General features: G+C 41.1%; 1 protein-coding gene across 1 annotated transcript in view; it reads right to left on the minus strand.

The window, feature by feature from the left end:
• The window catches only part of GRXCR1 (glutaredoxin and cysteine rich domain containing 1), a 61273-nt gene extending 42041 nt beyond the window's left edge, over positions 1-19232 (minus strand). Inside the window, exon 1 of the mRNA XM_073340109.1 lies at positions 18837-19232. Within this exon, the coding sequence (XP_073196210.1) occupies positions 18837-19232 (396 nt within the window). The remainder of the gene's footprint in view (positions 1-18836) is intronic.
• Positions 19233-24706: the final 5474 nt, after the last annotated feature.

The following is a 24706-nucleotide window of genomic DNA, read 5'->3' on the forward strand; positions in this document are numbered from 1 at the left end:
CTAAACCTCAACAAAGATATAGAGAGATTAATAATATATACATGAAACTGTGGGTCAGCCACTTCACATTTAAACATAACCAGGTGCAGTTTACTCATTCAATGATCCCTATACAGATCTCAAAGAGCTGACTGCATTTAATTTAATTTAAAGGCATTACTGCTCTGGGAAAATGAAATCCAGATTGCTGAGCTCCCTACTATTGTGACTCATCATAATGCTGGCCAGAGGAAAGTATGCTGAGGTGGTAAAAACTGTCTAATGTCCAGCCTTTGTTAGGTTACTTTTCTCTCTCCGAGATGGGCTTAGTGTGCTGAAAATAGATCACTTTGTCTGAGCCTGGCTTTTAACATCCCAGAGAAACATAAAAATGCCTGTATGTGCAGTGTTCCCTGACTTTATTTTTATTTGCCAACCATTTGAAATACCTTATTTTAATTAAAACAAATGTCTTGGATTCTGTTAGAAACCCTTTAGTGTCATAGACAGTAATCAGCAAGTAAACAAGCAGTTGCCAGTAAAGATCTTATCTGTTGGACTTAGCTCAGTTGAAAATTTAGTGTTTTCATTGGCAGCTGATCCAGCTTTCACCATGGATTAATTACACTCCAGGATCAGTCTGTCTGGCATAACAAAACAACTTTTGTTCATCCAGTACAAGTGAAAGACTAAAGAAAGCAATGGGGTTACTGAAATAAGGTGTTACTTCAGACTGCTACATGTGCAATCAATAGAGAAAATGTAAAATTTTAATCCATTCTTCACAGTTTATTCTTCCAAGCAATAAATTCAATCCCTGAAATCAGTTAGAGTTTGTGATTGGTCTGAGATATACCCCTGAGTTTGTAAATTTGGCAGATATTAAACTTTCTTTTAAATGTCAGCTCATATTTTACAAATATTTCCATGAGTGGAACCTGCAACAGGATGAACAGAGACCATGAAAGTATTTTATTTATAAAATAAAACAGCAAAACTAGGTCCATAGTAGGTTGTACTTAATATATTTAATTTCCATTTCTAAATTTCTGCCATTTACATATAAAATGATCTGCTACTTTTTTCTCAATAGTTGTAATATACAATGTGCTTATTATTTAAATGATACCTTATTGGTGAAAATGTTAATCAACTGAGCTAAAAAGTAGTAATAAACAGAAAACAGGCATCTTTGGAAAAGCTGAAGTTTTCATGTTTAAGGCACAGTTATTGTAAATAAAAATAGTAATACTTTACCCCAAACAACACATTTCCTCTCAAAGGATCCCAAAACACTAGGCAAACATTAATAACTTTCACATTGAAACTTCAGTGAGACAAAGCATAGAACTGGACTGTGTTTACCCTGACAAAGTGCTGATAAAGTATTGACTCAGTCCTGAGTCTGCTGGGCTGGAGCTGTGCCTTATTGAACTAAAAGCCCAGTAGTGAAGAAAAAGGACCTCTTCAAGTTATCATGTCAGAGGATTTCAGTCCCCTTGCCACTTACTTAACATAATTGGAACTATACCTCTCAACTGTTCCTCCTCACTTAATAATACCTAGGACTTGGATACCCCCTTCATCTTCAGACTTTAACTAATTCATTAACTAATTACATATTCAATCCTCTCTATTTTTAAAACTAAATTTTACCTCTGTATCACACATGCTGGAGTTTCCTCTTTTCATGTAAATTACATCTGAACCACAAATCTGAGGTTATAGGACTAAGGTGTTAGGGTATTTTATGCAGACATAAGAGGTGCCTAATCCATATGTAACATGGACTGGCTCTACATTGGACCCAACTTCTCCTGAGGCCAGATGGCTCACTATGCAAGCTGGGGCAGACTGCACACACATTCATTTTAAGGCCACAGGCCTTGTGCCTGGGAGAATGTCTAGACTAGCATAAAAGGTGTGGGGGGTTTAAACACATTAGCTTGCACGTTTTACCAAAAATTTTAAAACCCTACTGTAGACCACTCAAGCTGTATTTTAATACATGTTGGCTGATTAACATGGACCCAAGTAGTGAGCCAATGGGGACCAGCTAATACATATTAGAATGCAATGTACAATGTCTACATGAGGGTATAAAACATACTAATTAAAACATGTTAGCTAACACATTTTAAACACTACCTTTTATCCTACTCTAGACATACCATGGGTGGAGAGACCAACTGGGCAGCCACATGGGCCCTATACAGATACCCTCAGGACACTGTATCTCACAACCAGACTCCTGGGGACCTGCTGGCCACTGCTTCCTGCAGCCCCCATTGGCTGGGAATGGTGAATTGCAGCCACTGGGAGCTGTGGGGGACTGTGCCTGCGGATGATCAATGTAAAAAAAATGTCTTGCAGCCCGCCAGTGGATGACCCTAATGGGCCACGTGCTGAAGGTTGCCGACCCCTGGTATAGTCATTCTGGACCCATCACAGAATCTCAGCTTTTGTTCAAAATTAAAAATAACGTTCTTGCCCTTGTGGTTGCAAAGAAAAACTTGAAAACGTGATGTGACCGGAATCCCAGGGGTGCCATGCTGACATTGCTCAATCAGGGCAAACTGCAAAGAATGGGCAGACAATCCCCAAAACTGGTGGTTATTCTGGTACTTAGCTGTTTTGTTGCTAGCTTAGTGGATCTTCTATAATACCATACTGGTTACCCAGAAGTCAAAAACACAGTTCCCTTAAAGTAACCCAGCCTTGGGCTTCCTCCCAGACAGCCAAGTCAAATATAATGAGGATTATTGAAAATCTTGTTCATCATATAAATCTTGTTCTACCAATTCTAAAGGATCTGACACATTACCAAGCAAGTTAATGAATATTTCAGATCTTACCCAAATACACACTCAAAGCCAATTCTTATTGACTAAACAAAAATTTATTAAAGAAAAGAGAGGGTATTGGTTAAAAGATTATACATATAGATATTAATATAGTTCTTAGGTCAGTTTCATAGTAGAAATGGTGAGTTCTAGAGTTGCAAAGAGTTCTTTCAGAACTAGTCCATAGGTTTAGTTCAATGTTCAATATCAGGGTGATCCAAAATGAAATTGGAAACCTCAATCTTGTGGCTCAAGCATCCCCTGATAAAACAAACAGATTTGAGATAAAAAGGATCTGTACCAAGAACCCTTTATACAGTTTCTAGGCACCCTCTTGACAGCACCCAATCCTAGGATGAACAATAGTGTCTTTGAAGTAACCTCCTATTTCCTAAACATCAACGGTAATGAGCTACATAGATTAACTTAAGGCAAATGCCTGTCTCCCATCATTTGCAGGTGATTTGCTTTATACCTCAAAGAGAGACTACTGCACGGGGCAGCACAGCATGGGGAGGAGGTGACCAGCCCTCTGTGAAGAAAGAAGTGGTTCGGGACTATTTAGAAAAGCTGGACAAGCACAAGTCTATGGGGCCACATGCACTGCATCAGAGAGTGCTAAAGGAGTTGGCAAATGTGATTGGAGAGCCATTGGCTATTATCTTTGAAAACTCATAGCAATCGGGGGAGGTCCCGGATGACTGGAAAAAGGTTAATGTAGTGCCCATCTTTAAAAAAGGGGAGGATGAGGATCCGGGGAACTACAGGCCAGTCAGCCTCACCTCAGTCCCTGGAAAAATCATGGAGCAGGTCCTCAAGGAATCCATTCTGAAGCACTTAGAGGAGAGGAAAGTGATCAGGAACAGTCAGCATGGATTCACCAAGGGCAAGTCATGCCTGACTAATCTAATTGCCTTCTATGATAAGATAACTGGCTCTGTGGATGCGGGGAAACCAGTGGAGGTGTTCCTTGACTTTAGCATAGCTTTTGACACGGTCTCCCACAGTATTCTTGCCAGTAAGTTAAAGAAGTATGGGCTGGATGAATGGACTATAAGGTGGATAGAAAGCTGGCTAGATTGTCGGGCTCAACGGGTAGTGATCAATGGCTCCATGTCCAGTTGGGAGCCGGTATCAAGTGGAGTGCCCCAAGGGTCAGTCCTCAAGCCAGTTTTGTTCAATATCTTTATTAATGATCTGGAGGATGGTGTGGCTTGCACCCTCAGCAAGTTTGCAGGTGACACTAAACTGGGAGGAGAGGTAGATACACTGGAGGGTAGGGATAGGATACAGAGGGCCCTAGACAAATTAGAGGATTGGGCCAAAGGAAATCTGATGAGGTTCAACCAGGACAAGTGCAGAGTCCTGCACTTAGGACAGAAGAATCCCATGCACCGCTACAGACTAGGGACCAAATGACTCTGCAGCAGTTCTGCAGAAAAGGACCTAGGGGTAACAGTGGACGAGAAGTTGGATATAAGTCAACAGTGTGCACTTGTTGCCAAGAAGGCCAGTGGCATTTTGGGATGTATAAGTAGGGGCATTGCCAGCAGATCGAGGGACGCGATCGTTCCCCTCTGTTCGACATTGGTGAGGCCTCATCTGGAGTACTGTGTCCAGTTTTGGGCCCCACACTACAAGAAGGATGTGGAAAAATTGGAAAACGTCCAGCAGAGGGCAACAAAAATGATTAGGGGACTGGAACACATGACTTATGAGGAGAGGCTGAGGGAACTGGGATTGTTTAGTCTGCGGAAGAGAAGAATGAGGGGGGATTTGATAGCTGATTTCAATTACCTGAAAGGGGGTTCCAAAGAGGATGGATCTAGACTGTTCTCAGTGGTAGCAGATGACAGAATGAGGAGTAATGGTCTCCAGTTGCAGTGTGGGAGGTTTAGGTTGGATATTAGGAAAAATGTTTTCACTAGGAGGGTGGTGAAACACTGGAATGCATTACCTAGGGAAGTGGTGGAATCTCCTTCCTTAGATATTTTTAAGGTCAGGCTTGACAAAGCCCTGGCTGGGATGATTTAGTTGGGGATTGGTCCTGCTTTGAGCAAGGGGGTTGGACTAGATGACCTCCTGAGGTCCCTTCCAAAGCTGATATTCTATGATATCACAAGACAGTGATATTACTATATTCATAGTTCATTTAAATGTTCATATCTATTTTTGATCTCTGAATTACCAGAATACAGTGATAGACAGGAACTAACTAGTGTGTGTGTGTATATGTATATATAACTCACACACACCACAATCATTATCTACTAATATGTCTCATGTCTCTACAGGCTGAATCTGGGTTAATTAGCCTGCTAGTTCCCTTTGTCACTTGTGACTTAAGTGTAACCAACACAATGATGACTGCCTGAGTTTGCAGAGAGCCTGAAGCAATAGCTACAAGAGATGTGAACTTCCACATTCAGCTCAATGGCGTGTTAAATGGAATGCCGTTGGCAGGTAAGATTAAACCTGGGACCTCTGGTGCTAAATCCATGAGCCTCTATTGCATGCACTAAACACTTGCTCTTAGTTAAGACTATAGCAGACTCATTACTCTCTAGATGGTTTAGGTACCACTGGGAGTCGGGGGGGAAGCACCACAACAAGCAAGCATGGGTTATATTAACTCCTAGATACATTGCTCTGCAGGTCCCACCAATATCACCACAACCAAGAACTCAATGTATGGCAGGAAGAGAGGAGTGCAGTGGGCCTGGCCACCCACCCATGTAGATAAAACCCCAGTGCTGCGGTAAATAGTGGGGCCACTGTCTCTCCAGGGAAAGAGAGGGAACTCCTGCTGTGACCCCTGCAGCTCTCAAAGGGAAAGAGAAGCCCTGCTACTGTTCGAGTGGGGGATATAAGGGTCCCATTACTGCTGCTCTTGCCTATCTGGGAAAGGAGAAGACTTCCTCCCTGCAACCTCTACTCTAGGTGGGTGGAGAGTCATGATGCAGGGAGGGGCCTGTGGCAGCCATGTGTCATGACAAACCTATGGTCCTGGATAGATCTCATCCACCCCCATTACTAGAGAATCGCCAATCAGAGCTACAATTAAAACAACAGAAATACATGGGAGAACAATATCAAAATGAAGAAGGGGGAAAAAAACACCTGGATTTACTGTTTTCATAGATCCTTAGGGAGAGGGACCAATATCTTCTAGGGAAAAGACTGTCGGGCAAAGTGTTCATGAGAGTTCAAGGAAGTGCTCTGATACTTCAGTGATAGGTGCTATAGAAAAAACTGAAGTAAGCAGATAGATCGCCAAGCTTCTCAGTGGATGCCTAAAGATAGGCACCTAACTAAGTAGCCTGATTTTTTCCAAAAGTGTGAGTACCTAGATCCTCCACTGAAGTCCGAGTATGGACAGAATAAAATCTTGGGCTGAATTTTTTCAATGTGGGACACCGTCCCTATTTTTATACCTCTCGCCCTCCTGTATCATGCCTTCATTACAGAATTTTAGAACAGCTGAGGATGTGATGTCTCCATACTGTACAAGGTTACTTACAGGAACACAAAGTTCTGTAAGTGAAGATGAAGTAATTTGCACTTAGTTGCAAATATTAACTGTAAAAATGCCCTTCTAACCACCAAACAGTCATATGAAGAATGTGTGATAATTTTTCTTTCTGTCATGGCTAATCTCAAAAATGGGTGCTCAGAGAGAGACTTCTAGGTCCAGATCAAAGCCTCTAGATCAGTAACCTGGGTTTCAAAAGTCCTGAGCACTCAGCAGCTCCCACAGAATCCATCCTCTGAATGAATCACTAAGGAAGTATTTGCTTTTGTAAATTACTTTCTTCCTTTGGTGTGTGTTTTTTGAAGGGTTTATTTAGGAGGGATTTTTTTTTTTTGTTTGGGGAGGTTGAGGCTGGTGGCTGGTCTTTGGTTTTTTGTGGGAGGGGGTGCTGAGATGGGTTGTGTTTCTGTTTTGTTGTTTCTCCGGATGGCATTGGGGGTTGTGGCTTATGGATGCTTCAGTTGTGCATCAGCCTGATTGAAAGAACTAAACTGTAACTTTCAAGAAGCACATTAAGACCTATGATTGGTGGAGGCAGGTGTGGCGGTGTTTAACATTGTCATCTTTCACCAGTTCTGCTGTTCTGCACTTTGTGACGTTCTGCATCTGAATTGAAACACAAAGGCAACTGCTTCACAGATGGCTCTGCAGCAGGCAGAGATACTCCTCTTGCAATAAAAGATGCAGTATATGGAAAGCAGAAGCACATCATCGTTCAGTTACACACACACAACACTGCATTTTCTTTTTAAAGATTATGGCCCCAGTCGCAGGATTAGAGGGAGTTCTGACTGCATTCTATATCACATGAACTGTGTGAACAAGAAGGATTTTGTAAAAATAATTTACTTACAACTAGCTGCTGCATGTCTTGTTAAGCCTTCGTTTTTCTGTGGGCTTCTTTTGAAAGTATTATCACCCATTCAGTAGCCACTGATGTTCCAAACTAGTTACTAGGGGGCAACCTGATACAGAAGGATTTTATGATTGGACTTTTGCATTGGTATTTATTGATTGGTTCAGGGGTTCATAAGTATAAGACATGATATTGTTCGTTGCTGTAGACCTGTGCACATATCAGCTGAGGACAAACTTTTGCATGTTTCTGGGGGCAGGGGAGGAGGGCAAAGGAAAGATGTGGTGATTTTGTGGTATAGCAGACATTCTCCTCTGATAGTATTGATGGACGGTGCCTCTGGAGATCGCTAAAAGCAGAGTTGTTGTATGGTTGTTTAAATGCTTCCCACAACTTACAGTAAATAGCTTTTCTGTCATCTTTCTTGTCATGTGCGAAATGAGTCCATACTTCACTGACTCCAGCAGCATTTCTGTGACCAGCTTTGCTGATTTGGATAGCGGAGGAAGGCTGTGTAGAATTATGCTGCTGCTGCATGTGTTTCTTGTGCCTAGCAAAACGCTGCAGTTCGGCTGTTTGGTTTGGGAGGAATCTTTCTCCTGAACCTTATCCAGCACCAGCAGAAAAGAGGTAGTACACGAATTACTTATAAATAGAGACTGGCTTAAATGGTGAAGTTTGATAAATGTTTATACTCCAGTACTTTTCATATTTGCTACCAGATGCTATGAGCATGTGATGAAAGGGGGCAAAGGAAAATTTAAAGTTCCATACCTTTATTTCTGGCTGCAAATTTCCCTCATTTTAAAACCTATTTTAATGCAGTTAAACTAGGGATTTACTCATAATCCTGCAGACTATTGCAGTAGCTGCTGGAAACTTTGTTCTTAGCCAACCGATAGACCACCTACAGGATACTTTCAACTGTTTCTTTCTTTAAGCTGTTAATTATGTATCTTGTATGGATGCAGTGTGCAATAAACCGCCAGCCACAGCACGCAGATGTCTGCAGCCTGCTCTGACAGACCTGAGTAGTCTAGCTGCTTCTCATTCTGATTCTCATCTGCAAATACATCATTACTTTCTCTTTTTTTTTTTTTTTTTTTTTTGGTCTGAAGGAAACTGCTACTTAACCACTTCCACGTGGCAGTCATGCTGGTTAGCATATGATTGGCTGACTTGTCACTGGTTTATGATCAGGTGCTAAAACTGTATATCAGATTTCCTTTGCTGCACAACATCAGTATTGCAGGAATATTGTGTAATATTCTTATTCAGCTAGTCAGTATTTGCAAACCCCAGTGCAGGCTCAGTGCCTTCTGAGGTGCTGTTAAGAGTGTGACAAAACTTCAGAACTAAATAGTATTATGCTGTAATTAACTGGCTGTGTATTTGTACCATTGCCTTCTACTGGATGAAATCAGCACTATTTGTCATGGGCCCCAGACAACGAGCCACTAAAGGAGATTCCCTTTTAGCTCAAATGGTAGGAGCATGTGCTTTTGGACTAGGAAGAGGAGAGTTCTGTCCCCATTTTCACAACATCAATAGTTGCACAGTTTGATGACAGATGTGAAGACTGAAGAGGCCAGACGTTTGTTATAATATTTTCATGGTTTAGACATTACTCTAAATGACCTTCCATGCAAATATTAAAATCAGCTGCAGGACATTCAGTTTCCACATATGCACTATCCTGAACCTGGATGGTTGACTTCAGCTGCTAAGCACCTAGGACAGTTTATACATGTAAATTATTTACAACATTTACATTTCACCTTTTAACCTAAAGTTCTTCACAAACTATATATATATACAGCATCACAGGAATCCATCCAGCACAGAGGAGAAAGGCAACCAGTGAACAGCTTGTTGCTCAATAATGGGGGGCCGGGCAGGAATTTGGTCAGGACAGCAAACATGACAAGCTACTCCCCTACTCCTGCAAACATGACAAGCATTTTTAAAATGTCTGTACACAGGACCAAGTTTTAAGGTTGGTTCAGAAAGACCTTGCAACAGGAACACATCATTGTTCTGTTGAGTCACCCTACAAAGCACAGGTAGTAGACTCTGCAAAAAGGTGCAGGGTTGTTACTGTTGATTGATGATTAATGCTGGCAGATGGATCTTGTTAGTGACCAGCTGGATAGAAGAGAGGCTGGTGACTCTCTAAAAGATGGAAGGGGGTGAGGGGATAGAAGAAGGATAGAGTAGGTCCTGCAGTGAAACCCAAGAACAGCTAGTTTTGGGGAGAATGTGTTAATGATGATGCCACATTGAAGGAAGGGAATGCATTTTGGATGCTAATTCAGAATCTGAATGCCTTGTTGAAGACAGGCTAGAGACTAAAGTTAGGAGCTTCATTCACTGTTATACTGTTTCCCCTGTGTGCGGGCTCTGCTGCTGCTGTTAAGAGGTTGTAAAGTCAATGGATGTGCCTATTAGGGAATTTCCTCCTCTTTATGGAAAGTATCCCTGGCATAGAAATGGCTGCAGAGCTCTAGCTCACTCTTGCCCTTCTCATGTAGCTGACAGCAGCTTGCTTTTGTGAACTCTGCAATAACTCCTTGTGACCATAGGCAATTAGGCACAAGTTAGGGTAGGCCTGAGTGCTCTAATCTGTGCCAGAAGTCAAAACAGCCCCCACCCAGACCTTGAATAGGGTAGGTGTGAAGTTACAATTGCCTCCTACCCTTGGATCCTGGTGGCATCTGGAATTCAGACCCATGTGTGGAAAGCTGCAGGAAGCTCAGTTTTTCTACCATGGAAGGATGGAGTGCAGAGGCAATCCTGTTAAGATTTGAACGTGTGGTTCTAGGTTGTCTAGAGATTTTTAAACTAACATCCTCTTTAATATTGTACTGCAAATGCATAAGACAATTCTCAACTGCCTTGTGCCTATTGTAGGCATTGTCACCCATGCAAAGGAGATATAAATGCTGCTGCCAGTGTGAACAGAGAACTCAGTTTGGTAACAATATACACTCACCATAGAATCATAGAATATCAGGGTTGGAAGGGACCCCTGAAGGTCATCTAGTCCAACGCCCTGCTCGAAGCAGGACCAATTCCCAGTTAAATCATCCCAGCCAGGGCTTTGTCAAGCCTGACCTTAAAAACCTCTAAGGAAGGAGATTCTACCACCTCCCTAGGTAATGCATTCCAGTGTTTCACCACCCTCTTAGTGAAAAAGTTTTTCCTAATATCCAATCTAAACCTCCCCCACTGCAACTTGAGACCATTACTCCTCGTTCTGTCATCTGCTATCATTGAGAACAGTCTAGAGCCATCCTCTTTGGAACCCCCTTTCAGGTAGTTGAAAGCAGCTATCAAATCCCCCCTCATTCTTCTCTTCTGCAGGCTAAACAATCCCAGCTCCCTCAGCCTCTCCTCATAAGTCATATGTTCCAGACCCCTAATCATTTTTGTTGCCCTTCGCTGGACTCTCTCCAATTTATCCACATCCTTCCTGTAGTGTGGGGCCCAAAACTGGACACAGTACTCCAGATGAGGCCTCACCAATGTCGAATAGAGGGGAACGATCACGTCCTTCGATCTGCTCGCTATGCCCCTACTTATACATCCCAAAATGCCATTGGCCTTCTTGGCAACAAGGGCACACTGCTGACTCATATCCAGCTTCTCGTCCACTGTCACCCTTAGGTCCTTTTCCGCAGAACTGCTGCCTAGCCATTCGGTCCCTAGTCTGTAGCGGTGCATTGGATTCTTCCATCCTAAGTGCAGGACCCTGCACTTATCCTTATTGAACCTCATCAGATTTCTTTTGGCCCAATCCTCCAATTTGTCTAGGTCCTTCTTTATCCTATCCCTCCCCTCCAGCGTATCTACCACTCCTCCCAGTTTCGTATCATCTGCAAATTTGCTGAGAGTGCAATCCACACCATCCTTGAGATCATTTATGAAGATATTGAACAAAACCGGCCCCAGGACCGACCCTTGGGGCACTCCACTTGATACCGGCTGCCAACTAGACATGGAGCCATTGATCACTACCCGTTGAGCCCAACTATCTAGCCAGCTTTCTACCCACCTTATAGTGCATTCATCCAGCCCATACTTCCTTAACTTGCTGACAAGAATACTGTGGGAGACCATGTCAAAAGCTTTGCTAAAGTCAAGAAACAATACATCCACTGCTTTCCCTTCATCCACAGAACCAGTAATCTCATCATAAAAGGCCATGAAGAGGTGAAAATGACTACAGAGGATCCAAGGAGCAGTGGATAAACATGTAGATTTTCCTGATTCAGGAAATATTCTGGATAATTAGATAGGTATGTATGCAAACATGGAAAAGAAATGCCAAGAAATCCCATTTATATCCAGAGCACCACTGATTTCACCAGTATTCCACATGAGAATAAGGGTTCACACTTGTGGGTCCCTCAGCAGGATAGAGCAAGAATCCTTTACCGGCATCTGTGGAGCTCTGATTACATGTAGGTCATGGTCTAAGAGCCTGTACTATACAGAGCTGGATGAAATTTTCAAAATAAAAACATGTATATTACTTTCTCCAAAATAACAAAAACTAATCCACTTTTATGGAACAATCGCTGATGAAATCAAACAATCAAATATCATGGTTTGCTTTGGTTGCTGGTTTCTTGATATTCAGTAAATCAAGCAGTCAAAAGATTTTTTTCCCTCTAACTTAGGGGAAAATTGGAGGGGAGGGGAAGTCCCTCGTGTCTGAAATCTTGTATATCAGCTTTCAGAAACTTGTATTTTTTCCAGTCTATTTATAAACCCTTAACAGTAAGGTGTTTCAACGCAGCACCAGTAAACCCTTAACTGTAACAGCATGCACAGTGCCACTATAATAATGCTCTTGTCTAAACCTGCTGATGTATAGCTGTTTTTGCAGTCTGGGAACAACAGGTACTAATACACTAATTAATCAACCATAGACTCTAACTGAAAGACCATTAACCCAGAGTTTAAAATCCTCCTTTTGGAATCAATGTAATTATTCAGCACGTGGTTCTATAAAACTAACTATAGGAAAACTACAGTATTAGTCCCAAGCAGTTGAGGTAACTTGACAAAATTACATGGCTTCTTTAAATTGTTTTGCAACAACAGTTTTCTCCCTTCCCATGCCTCTCTCAGATTTTGGACACTCCAGTTATGCCTTTTCTATTTTCTAATGGACAGAAATCTAATTTTCCTAACTTCTCACAGCTATTACTCCACTGGCATTTGTCAGCCTTGTTACCATTTTTCATCTACTCTCTAATTCTTCAATAGACTTCTATAATATAGTGCTCAGAATGGTCACAAGATTCCAAGTGAAAGCTGGCACAAGGAAGTATAAGTTAAAATAAACCTGCATATCAGAATTTATCCCAAAGGAGGAAGGTCACTCTCCTTCAAGATCCATACAAATGATGTAGCTTTAGATTACAGCTGGGGTTCCATAGCAGCCTGGCTGACTGGTACTGCTGACCTTGCAATTCCCTTTTCTGTGAAATCTGCTATTTTGGAACCTATGTCTTGTGCAGACATCCCACAAGGAGGCTCTGGCACAAGAAGCTTCTCTTCCTCTTGCTCCCCATAAGTATGATTCAGGTCCAGTGGGAACCTTTATGTTAAGGGAGTCAAAGGACTCTGCAGGACTACTGTGGCCCATGATGAAAATCTGACCAGGGAGTGGGAGGGCAAGAGCAATGACTCTCTCCAAATAGGGGTACAGTATTCATTCTTCTCCTGTGTCCTCTAGAGTTCTGGGGATTATGACCTCCACTCTGCCCCTAATAAGGGGCTGTAGCTACATTCCATCCAGCCTATAATTTTAGGTTTCCCTTCACCTGTCACTCCCAAATCCTTTCCCAAACAGTGTTTTGCAGCTTGTACTATTTAAAGCACAATTCTTTTTTGAACTCCCATTGGCTCTATTCTGCTTGCTATTTGGTATTGGTCAGCCCTCCTATTTTTGCAGCATCTGCAAAGTTGAAAACATCATCACATATTCACTCCCCCAGGTCACCGATGAACAGAGAAAATGACAAGGGGCTTGCAAAACAATCCCTGAAGCACTCCATTTGTTGCATTTTTATCTGATTTCACCATTTACCACCCCTCTCTTCAGTCTTAACAAGCTAACTCTATCTAGCTGAGTATTTCATTGTCAATACTATACTTTGCAACATTACACATTAGTCTTGTCTATGACATTGTATTGGAAAAGAGCTTGAAAAGCACTTATTGCTACATCCACAAATACATTAATCAGATTTGTTAACCGCACCTCCCCTAATATAATGGATGCTAGCAGGCTTGCCTTGATTTAGTTCTGCAGTTAATCAAACAGCAAGTGACCTTTCAGAACATACTAGATGCCCAGCAGAGTGTTATAAGCCTGGAATTAAATAAAAAGATCTCTGCTGGAACTGTGATAAGGAGGGAAAGGATCTGTACAAATCTTTTGCCTGGGCTCCACTGTACCACACCTTGTGGTAGGAAATCTAGCATGAATTGAACATCATGCTAGTTAGCGATGTACCAAATGATTCACTCAGTTTTGCTCTATATTACCTAGATGCTATATGAGGCATACGCAAGTCACCAAAGATTGGTTCTGAGGAGTGTTAGCATTTATTTTAAGAAAACAGAAATCACGCCATTCTTATATTTTATAGAAAAATCGTAGGCATATTCAAGCCTGTAGAGGTACTAAAAACGTGTGCCATAGAGATTAAGTATATTTAATTAATGAGTGTGCAGAGTATTACTATAAACCTCAAATCAATATTACTAAACTAATCTAAAGACAACAGTTAAACCACAGCTGCATCCAATGAGTATATGCTCCTAAAATAAGATCCATGAGAGAATTTAGGCACCTAAACTCCAGACTTAGGCAACTAAGTTCCTGTTTTCAGTGCCTACATCCCAGTTTTGGTTCCACTGCCACCCACAACACTCCCACTGACCCAGTAGGTGCCTAAACTCATTCAGTGCCTCAGCTTTTCAGATTAAAATGTCCTTATGTCTCTACCTCTGAACATGTGCAGTGCTACTCTGGGCACCAAGACTCCTCTCCAACCTAAGCCCCAGGGTGATTCACAAACCAGGGAAAGACAGGCAGTCATCCACCTAACTCTCATGGGAGGACCCAGTATGGTAGGCATGTTCAGACTGCACCTATGCATAGGGCACCAGCTGGATGAGATGGTGGTACCCACCTTATAACTTTTAGCCCAGTGCTTAGAGCACTCACCTGCGATGTGAGAGACTCAGGTTCATGTCACCACTCTCTCTGCCAGAGGGTGAGAGAGGATTTGAACAGGGGTCTCCCACCTGTCAGGACAGAGCTCTAGCCACTGAGTTATTCTGATGTGGGGCTCCCTCAGTCGTTCCTGTTGAAGTTGTTCCACCGTGGATAAATAATGAAAGAGAGGTTGGAGCAGGGGGAAGGGACTCAGGGTCTCTGACATCCCAGGTGCGTGCCCCAATCTCTGGGCTACACAGTCCTTCTCTCTCCTCCCATTCATTGTATAGGGAGCCTAGGTGTCTTACTCAGCTTCGTGGATTGCAATCTTGTTCCTATGATTTTCTAGGCACCTAAAAGTTAGGTACTGTGACAGTCAGTATTGCAACACCTAAGTCCCTTCCTGGATCCCACCCTGAGTATAAGTAGCAGGTCACTCCCATAGTTCTATGCCAGAAGGTGGTATCTTCCTTCCCATTGAGGGCATGCAGCAGTAGGGCATTCTTGGAGTGCAGTTCCTTTTCAAATGCTGATGGTTGAGGATCTCTAGTTGATTGTCTGCTGTAGCTTCAATCACAAGTATCTGCTCAATTTAGCTATACTGAACTCCTAGTGACAAATGCCTTGTCACCAACACACTGAGTCCTGAGTGCATATCAACATGTCTTAGGCCTGGTCCTGAGCATTCAAAAAGGTTATCAATGTGTTCCAGTCCTAATCTTGAATACCTAAAGAAGACATCTATGAGGTTCAAACCTTGTTCTGAGTGATAACATGACCCTCAGTAGGCCCCAGGCCTAGTCTTGAGCATCCAACAAGGTCATTGATATTACTTAAGCCTGGTTCCAAGTACCCAGTGGAGTCGCTGATAGGGTCTCAGGCCTAGTACTGAGTAGCCAGTGAGGGTCATTAACTTAGAACCCCACTCTGGACTCAGTGGAAAATGCTTTATATCAACTGGGTTGAGGCCTCCCCGGCCCTGTGCTCCAGGCTGGACACAAAGTGAGTCCTCCACCCACAGGCTTCAGAGCATGCTGCAGGAAGACAGGGGAATTATGTCTCCTTCCTTGCTGGAGGCATCAACTCACATTAAAAGGAAGTGGGAAGATGTTGCCATGGCAACCTTGTTCCCATCTTCACTGAAGCACAAGGAGAGGCTGAGGGGGTTGCTATGGCAACATTCTCTATTTCAGGCACCAGCAGCTTAGAGGAAAGTGGGAAGGAGTTGCTATAGAAACCAAGCTCCCATTGGGGTATCAGAAGGGCTGGTTTCGTGGCAGCCTCCCTACCCCAATTTCAAAGCATCCACATCCTAAAATGGAATTAAACCCGCCCCGAACCCCAGCATAATTCCCTTCACACCATGCAGTTCCCTGCATGACCTGTTTGAATTGCCAAGGGTAATAGCATCCCCACCCTGCGAGCCGAGAAAGTAACTTTCTTGGTGCTGTCTTGGCCATCTTTCAGCACTTTCAATACCTGCCTCAAACCTCAGGTGTAAATGATTAAGCTTGGTTGAATTGCTGTGGCCCCTCTTATTTGCAGAGCATTTCAATATATGGTTGAACCCAAAAGTATGTACAGGGACCAATTATTAGATAAACTGAGGTTTCAATCCCAGTTACTGTTTCACAAATGGCTGAAATCATTAGCCATCCATCTGCCTTGTGGCAGAGATGCTCCAAGTCTTCTTGTAGAAGTGAGCAACGGATCTATGTGTAAACTCTCTCTCTGACTGGGCTTCAACAACAGGCAAATTCTTGTTTTAATCTAGAAATATTTCCCACCTAACAGATCTACTCTGCTCATATTCATTAAAGGTGTGGTGGCCATGAGCCATGTCTGAATAGGTAGCCTTTTTGAAGGAACTATCTGCAGCACTTCCATAGGGGTGCACTCAGTAGCATGAATAGAGAATTATTCAAAATCCAAAAATCTCTCTGGAACATTTAAAATTCACAGAAGACTTGCTGGGCTCAGGTATTCTTAGTCCTTCTGAGTATAAAAGATGAAAACAGCTTGCCTGCTTCACCAAACTCCATTTACCAAAATCTGCACTTGTCTCTGTATATATATGGAGTGTCTCTACTTCCTGCTAGAAATTACTTGTTTTGAAGTCTGCCATTGCTCAACACTAGAGAATATTTGCCACAGTTAGTAGTTGTTAACAAAGGCTTTGATGTGGAAGTTGGGCCAGAGGACCAAAATCGTGTGGCCACAACTGGCAGTATACCTCGAGAAGCCACTGTTAGTGATCACAGGACACACACATACTGCATGCTTGAGATTCCAAATCACATTTTTCATTATAAATCATTTCTTAGTTACTCTGATCCAAATAATAATATTCAAGAATCCATCCACAACTTAGACTCAGGATTGACCCAGGAATTTCTGTGCATACTTTGGGATTTCAAATGACTGTTTCAGGTAAGGATCCTGACAAACATATAATCAGGCCATTTAGTTCTGAATCAACATGCAAGCAAGGTCAGAATCTCACCTCAGATATTGGAACCTCCATAAAAGTTTGACTGAACTGTTATACAGCTAGTTGCCCCTTCCCTATAGAGAAAAGAATACAACTGCAGACAGTCACAGCTCTTCAACATTGGACCCTCTAGAAGGTCCATAGACCAGAGGGTGCTGAAGCATATCCTTTTGAGAGAGAAACAAAATTATCTTGTCATACCTTTTACCACAAAATTACTACTTTTTACACTCTCTTTTGTTGGGGAAGAGAAGGTCCTGATCAAGCTCATGGAATAACAATAGAAATCATGCGGTGGTGATCTTTTTTCAAGAGGAAGGCAGATACCATTCCATTTTTAATAAGGAGGGATATCTGAACAGATCTCACACAGGACTCCAGCAGTCTCAAAGGAAACCTTTGCACTCTGGTATCCCACATTTATACTAATCAGTGTTACAGACTTCATGCCATAGAAATCATTGGCAAAAGATAATTCCTCTCCGCTAGACTCTGAACCTTGAATTTGTGGTGACTGTTGTGCAGGGAACTTTCCTTATGCTTTGTTCAAACTGTTTAAAATATCTGTGTGTTCCAGTTTTTCAGAGTAGTTTCTTTCTGTTGGCAATGATATCATCCAGTGGAGGAACACATGAAAACCAAGAGTCTAATCTACCTTCTCTGTGTATAGTTTTCTCTGGCTATTTTCCTGTGAAGCCTTTCCCGAATGCCGTCCTTCTAGACATTTCACAGAAATAAGTAAAGTTGCTGGACCAGATTCTTATTGCACTTAACAGGAGTGACTCCACTGAAGTCAATGGATTTACACTGGTATAAAATTGGTGAGAGCAGAATTAGGCCCATGGTTCCTGCCCTGAAGATCTTATGTTCTAAACCCGGGGATAGGAAGGCAAGGGTGACTGTAATAAGATTACATGTTTGTTAAATAAGAACACAGCATAAAACTCAGAGAGACTTCTCATAAATCATAAATAGAACATTTAATTTAAATAAATAAGTACTTATATAAAACCCCACCCCCCTTAGATATTACACAAATGCTTCTAAAACAATACATCCTCTAAAACTAGCATGTGTTAATTTTCAATATCATGATAAACACATTGGACATCGATTCCTTCTGGGAAACCATGAATAACAATACGCATGCTAGCACAATTTGAACATTAATAATTCAAAAATAGTATAGCAGAGCTAGTGAATAGTAGATGTTGTAGTATTATTGTATGAAATCTAAGCTATTTTAAAAAAAGACAATTTTATTTTATTTTTCTGAGAAATCTGGCTTTCAGCCTAAGGGTTCAAAGTGGCATAAACCATTTTAAATATAGGTTTTCAGTTCCTTCCAGCAGATTAGTGAGAAACAGACCTTAATAAGAGAGACATCTGACTAGATATCATTAACCTTTAAATGGGAGATGTGTCATTGGTGGTATTCTGCATCTAATTTGACTTACTAATTGGGTTAAACACAACAGAATTATTTATAGAGAAAGGATAGCAGATGTCATGGTAAACCAGTTAAAACAGATACCATAGGGCTGGAAATGGCATATGACCCCATATATCACTCTTAATGCTTCTAATGAAGCTGAAAATTAATTTCTTCAGTCATATCCTCACTCCAGGTCTTTACATGCTAGGCAGAGAGTATCCATTTTTAGCCAGCAAACCCTAGGGGAGGTGAATACTGAGAGAAGTTTCCAAACCAATTTGTGCTGTGGAGTTGGTATAGGAACAATCATTCTCTCCTGTACATGGGAGCCTTCAGTGGCATCAGTTATGAATACTGAAGTATGAGAACTCATAAAATAAGAGAGGCTTGAAAGAAATAGGAGAAAAAGATGAGACACAGGGTAAATGAAAGTTTTCACAATTAGCAAAGCTGCTTCACTTACCTGAAATATTTTTGACAAATTGTTAAAGAGGGCTTGACCAGCACTGACTTTGTGTTTGACTCCTCTCACTGTACCATTTTTGCTTAGAATGTTGACTCGTTTTGTACCAAAGCCCCTCTCTTTAGTAGCTCTCACTAAAATGAACAAGTCATCTTGCTCATTCTCATTTTCATCACACTCAGATCCTAAATGTCCATTCTGCTGTCCATCCGCTTCACTCAGTCTGCTGGTTTGGTCAGTCTCTGAACTACTGGTATATTCAGAATCCAAAGAGTCTGCGGTTTCTCCATCTGCATACACTTCCTTTAGTACTCTCCCACTGTGAGAGGAAGCAATTCGAAATCGGACTTTCCTCAGCTTCCTCTCACCTTCAGTCTTCATCTCGCTTTTAAGCATTGTCCCATCTATTGATATCCGCCATTTACATTGTTCTGGTTTAGGCTGTGACTGTAATTGCCAACTTGCCACACTTTAAAACAATATCAGAACTGTTTTCCAGGGACAGCAGCACTCATATTAAACTGAAGTGTAAAGGAAAGAGGATTCCCAAGAGCCTACACTGCAGTTCTACAGTTAATAATGAATGTGTTTGTGCTATGGTTACCTTTAAACTAAAACCTGCAAAATGATATCATCAATTAAATATTAAAGAGCCATTGTGTTGGTTTTTTAGCAGTTAGAGAGAGAGAATATGAATAGATGCTGATCTGAATTTTGGTTCCAATCAAAGAAACATAAGTTACATGAGTTCATGTGAATAAAACTTTGTTGAAAAGCGCAAAAAAGGAAGGAAGAATTTTCCTCAGGGTTCATCTGTGTAGAATTATTAGGGCCCTTCATTTTCAGTTTTTATTTTATTTAATTTTTCCCAGGAATGTATCAGTGTTTATTACCACAACAAAAAAAACAGGTGAAAATCAGTGCAAAAAAACCTATTAATTTTACTGGGTAAATATTGGTTTATTTTGGTATATGGAAAGACGGGGGAAAAAGGTATTCAGTAGATTAATGCTTTGAATTCCATTCATTAATGTGGTTTGCCGCAGAACTAAAACAGAACTCAAAACACAATGCCACCTTTGAGCTTAAGAAAACAATACATCTCTAATCCCCAAATAAAACTTTTCATTTGAATAAATAGTTCACTGTCGTAGGCTTAAAACTATTAGCCTACATATATTTACATTTCATAATTGAGCCATACCATTTGCATCGCATATACTCAACTTCCTCCTTTTCTCTTTTTTTTAAACTTTCAAATACTTCCTTGTATTCTAATACAGATTTTCATTTTCTTCCCATGTTAGTGTCAAATCTTTAAACCGTTATCTGCTAACAGCTTGAAAGGTGTATGTGATGAGCGTGAGATTCATGAGTACATTCAGATGCACATGCATATTAGAGCTTGCATGCATGCCTGTTTGTTTACTGTGCATCTTCTAGACTAATACATAGCCTTACTTCAACAGGCAGCTTTGCATATACGCACAAACTAATGTATTATTGTGATATCTATATATCATGCAACATATTGTATTTTCCTAATAAAACATGCTATTTTTATATATTTGAATGATACAAAAAGTAGGGTGAAAAATAAAGCTGAACACTTTTTGTAAACCCGGGAATTTTACAGTAAAAATCAGTTTAAACTGAAAATGAAAGGGTTCAAGAATTATATATACACTTTGCACTTAAGGTGAAAATCCTGAGCTCCAATTTTGGAGAGGGATGGATGCTGGGAACATTGCTTTACAAACCGAGGCGCTGACCACCACTCTGCCCCAGGCCTTGCCACACTCCACCCCTTTCTGCAAGCCCCTGCCCCGCCTCTTCCCACCACCATTCTGACCCCGCCCCCTGCTCCTGCCCCTTCTCCCCAGCACCTCCTGCATGCTGCTGAACGGCTGATCACAGTGAGGGAGAGGCACTGGGAGGAAGGGAAAGAAGCTGATCAGCAGGGCTGATGATGAGTGGGAGACACTGGTGGGAGAGAGGAAGGTGCTGGTCTGCGGTGCTGCCGGTGGGTGCTGAGCACCCACTGTTTTTTTTACCAGCCCCAGAGCACTGACAGTCAGTGCCTATGTTTACAGATACCACTTTCTTGATCTGCTGTTCAACTCTCAGTCACAGGTTCATCCAAAATTTGCTCTTTTTGTAACTCCGTGCAATATCAATGGAATTATGTGAATAAAAGTACAATTATGTCTGTGTGTGTGCTGATGGTGGCCTTTTATTTATGGTGCAAGAGCAAAATGGAAGAGAAGAATAAGGCCAATCGCATTCTGATATGTAAAGTAACAAACTGATGTAAAAATAACACTGGTCTGTATTCTGTTACGTAAATTGCACAATGTGCTTGATCAAGGGAATCTGGAAAAAAAGACAGAAGAGAAAGGTAATAAACTGAGACAAACAGTGATCAAACAAAGAAAAGTGGGACAAGATTAACTTAATGACAGAGCAATCTAGGTCCCTTCACAACAAACCATGAATACCTAGGGCTTCCTCTTATGTTGAGTGGTACCTTACTCCATAAATAGTTCTACTGAAACCAGTAAAACTACTTGTGGAGTAAGGTCCTATTTAATGTAAGAATGGCAGAACTGAGCTTTTACTGATGTAAAAGGTTGATGGGGTATTGGTGCAACTACCCATCACCCAGGACTCCAGTGGTATGTCTCAAATAGTTTCAGTTCCACCTATGGTAAAGGCTTCAAAGATCAAGAAGACCAGCTTAAGTCAGTGACATCTTTTAGGCATCTAGTGTAAAAACATCCATCAGCCAGTTGCAATTTCTTAAGATATATCCATTTTATTCACCAAAACGATTGTGAACAGCTCACTGTGTGAGTATTCAGTATTTTAATATTCAAAATTCAACCTGTGTTGGTGAGTTGTGATTGGTCATAAAGTCACAGACATCCTCAGAAATAATCCTAAACAGTAAAAATTATTTGTCACATTTGAAAAACCCAGAGGATTAGGAACTGTGAAACACTGTGGTCAGACTCTTGGCTTGTTTTTTAAATGCTAGCAGATAAATGCCTCTTTCTCCCTCTTAAAAATATGAAAGCAGATAAATAACCAACGTTTACATTGATACTGAATATTCCATATTTCTTGTTAACTACAATAATGAATAAATATCAAATGATACTGTTATTTATATTCCAATACTTTAATTAGTTCCCACCTACTTAAGATTGATAGTCTGCCCTTCTATTCAGAGCAGTTGAAAGCCAGGAGTCATAGAGGCATGTACAGTAAAAGTAACACTAAACCGTGACACAACTCAGCTTTTAACAGGTATACAGGGACCAGAGAAATATGTATATAATGATAGATTTAGCCAATGATCCTCCATTAAAAGCAGCTGATGTCCTTCCTGCTAATCAACAGTGGGGGTATTTTCTCCTGAGGTTTGTTTTGGAAATCCTTGTTCGGTTCTCCCTCACCACAGTAAAAGAGATTTCCCATTCCCTGTGAATGAGAACAGTCAATTTTACATTGTGTACAAGATAGCATACTACAATACACTTAACAGTACTTCTTCATTAATTCTTTGATTTCAGATGGTCTTTAGGTGTATTGAAAAGCAGCTCCTAATATTTAAATCAGTTGTATTATATCAGGGTTGGCATGGTAGAAATCATACATTCTACAGTATGTGGTGGATTTTGCAGATTGAGTCCCACTATTCTGTGTTTTTTCGTATTGGACTGTCAGTTTGAAATACATATTCCAGAGCTCCAAAAGTAATGCAGACTGTCCCAATAAGAGAACACTACATTACTCCACCAAATCCCAATTATCCTGCAAATAAGAATAGTAAACGCATTTTTAAAATTACTGTTGTCACTTCTCAACACTATGTATGTCCCATTTTATGCCATTATAACCTCATTGAAAATCCATGGAATTCCACTGACCAAAAACTAGTACAACAGAGTGGTGAATAAGGGTGGTTTTTGCAAGTTCAGACTAAAATCTAAACATTCAGATCAAATACATCAAAAAAGTGCTGTTTGTGAAACAACACTTACAGGAAAAAAGAAACCAGTGCATAGAGGTGACAAGCCACATTAAAATGTTTGAAACGTTACCCAATAATTCCCAAGCTGTTAGCATCTCAGCATACTGCTAGTACATGTACTTTACATATTCCTGCCATAAATTAAATTAAATGTTTAGAATTAATATTACATACTGAATTTACTCTTCCTGTCTACATTCTTCAATATTTGAGAATCCCATTAAAATTAAACCTGTTAGCGCCATGCCTAAGGCATTTGAATTAATACTCTAATTCTGACTCTTATCTCTCTATCAGAAATTCACATAAAAGTATGTGTGTATATTTATGTGTTTATCTTAGTATGAAGATTCTGTGACTTTTTTAAAATGATCAAAAGAAAAATAGGCAAGAGGGTGTTGATCTTAACCTGAATTTCTCCAATGATGATGATTTATTATTTGTATTAACCATAGTGCCAAGAACCGCGATTCATGGACCAGGACCCCATGTGCTGGGTGCTGTACATACACAGGAAAAAAAAGACAGTCCCTGCCTGAAAAAGCTTACAATCTAAGTGTAAGACAAGAGAACGGATGGCTACAGACAGACCGACAGGGAGTACCAGGAAACAATGAGACAATATTGGTCAGCATGAGAGGTGTAGTCTCCGCACATCAGCAGCTGACCTATTGTCAAGTTTATTTTTAGAGGCATCACCGAAAAGGAGAGTTTTCAGAAGGGTTTTGAAGGTGGATAATGAAATAACTTTGCAGTTGTCTACAGAGAATTCCTTCCCAAGCTTGTGGAGCAGCACGGGAAAAAGCACAAAGGTTCTTGTGTGGAAAATTTAACAAAAGGGCAATGGAGGCCAGAATCGTGCACCGGTTAAAGGCAGGTGTCATTAGCAAATGAAGGATGATGCGTAGGGTGAAAATAGGCCCTGAAGGGTATTGAAAGTGAAAACAAGTGGCTTATGAGAGTTTGGCTTTGGAAGGATAGTGACAAAGGACTTGCCATACTGGATCAGACCCATGATCCGTCTGGTTCAATATTCTGTCTCCAGCAGTGGCCAGTGCCAGATTCTTCGGCAGAAGGTACAAGAAAAACAGCAGCAGGTCACTATGGAATAATTTACTCCTCCACGAAGGTCTCATTCTAATCCCTAAAAGTTAGTTTTAAAACCTGAAGGACAGTAACTTGGAAGTTTGTTATTACTTTTATTGGATCTTTTAAAACCACATGTGTAGTTAAGTTCTGTTTAACTTTCAAGAAGAAATGGTGGTGTTTAGTGCTAGCATCACTCTCTCTTACCAGTCAAACATATGTTAACAAAGCACGGATTACGTCCCTAGATGTTGCTTTTTAACATTGCATCCTTCAAGTGAAATGTTTTTTGGGAACTTCTGGGTGAAATCCTGGTGCCAGGGAAGCCTGCGGCTGGGAGTGAGTCTCCCAGTCTGGGTGGACAGCTTCATACTAGCGCAGCTCAAGCTAGCATGATAAAAATAACAGTGTGGACATTGCAGCCCCCGCTGAGACTCGAGTTAGTCACAGTAGCTCAGACCCAGAGGGTCAGGTCAGCTTGAGAACCTGAGCTTCCCCTGAGCCTCAACATTCACACAGCTATTTTTAGCACGCTTGCTTGAGCCCCACTAGCGTGAGTCTGTCTGCTCCGGCTGGAAGGCTCACTCCCAGCTGTATTGTAGAAATACTCTCATTGCCCCCCCTCATAACAAAATGGGCCCACGATGCTTGATTGGAGCATCTAGCCTCTACTGCAGTACAAATAGCAATGATTAATTATTGATTAATATTTTCTAAAATCTAAATAAAATATTACAAAATAAAAAAA

This window comes from Lepidochelys kempii, chromosome 4 (genome assembly GCF_965140285.1).
Source record: "Lepidochelys kempii isolate rLepKem1 chromosome 4, rLepKem1.hap1, whole genome shotgun sequence".
Classification (NCBI taxonomy): Eukaryota; Metazoa; Chordata; order Testudines; family Cheloniidae; genus Lepidochelys; species Lepidochelys kempii.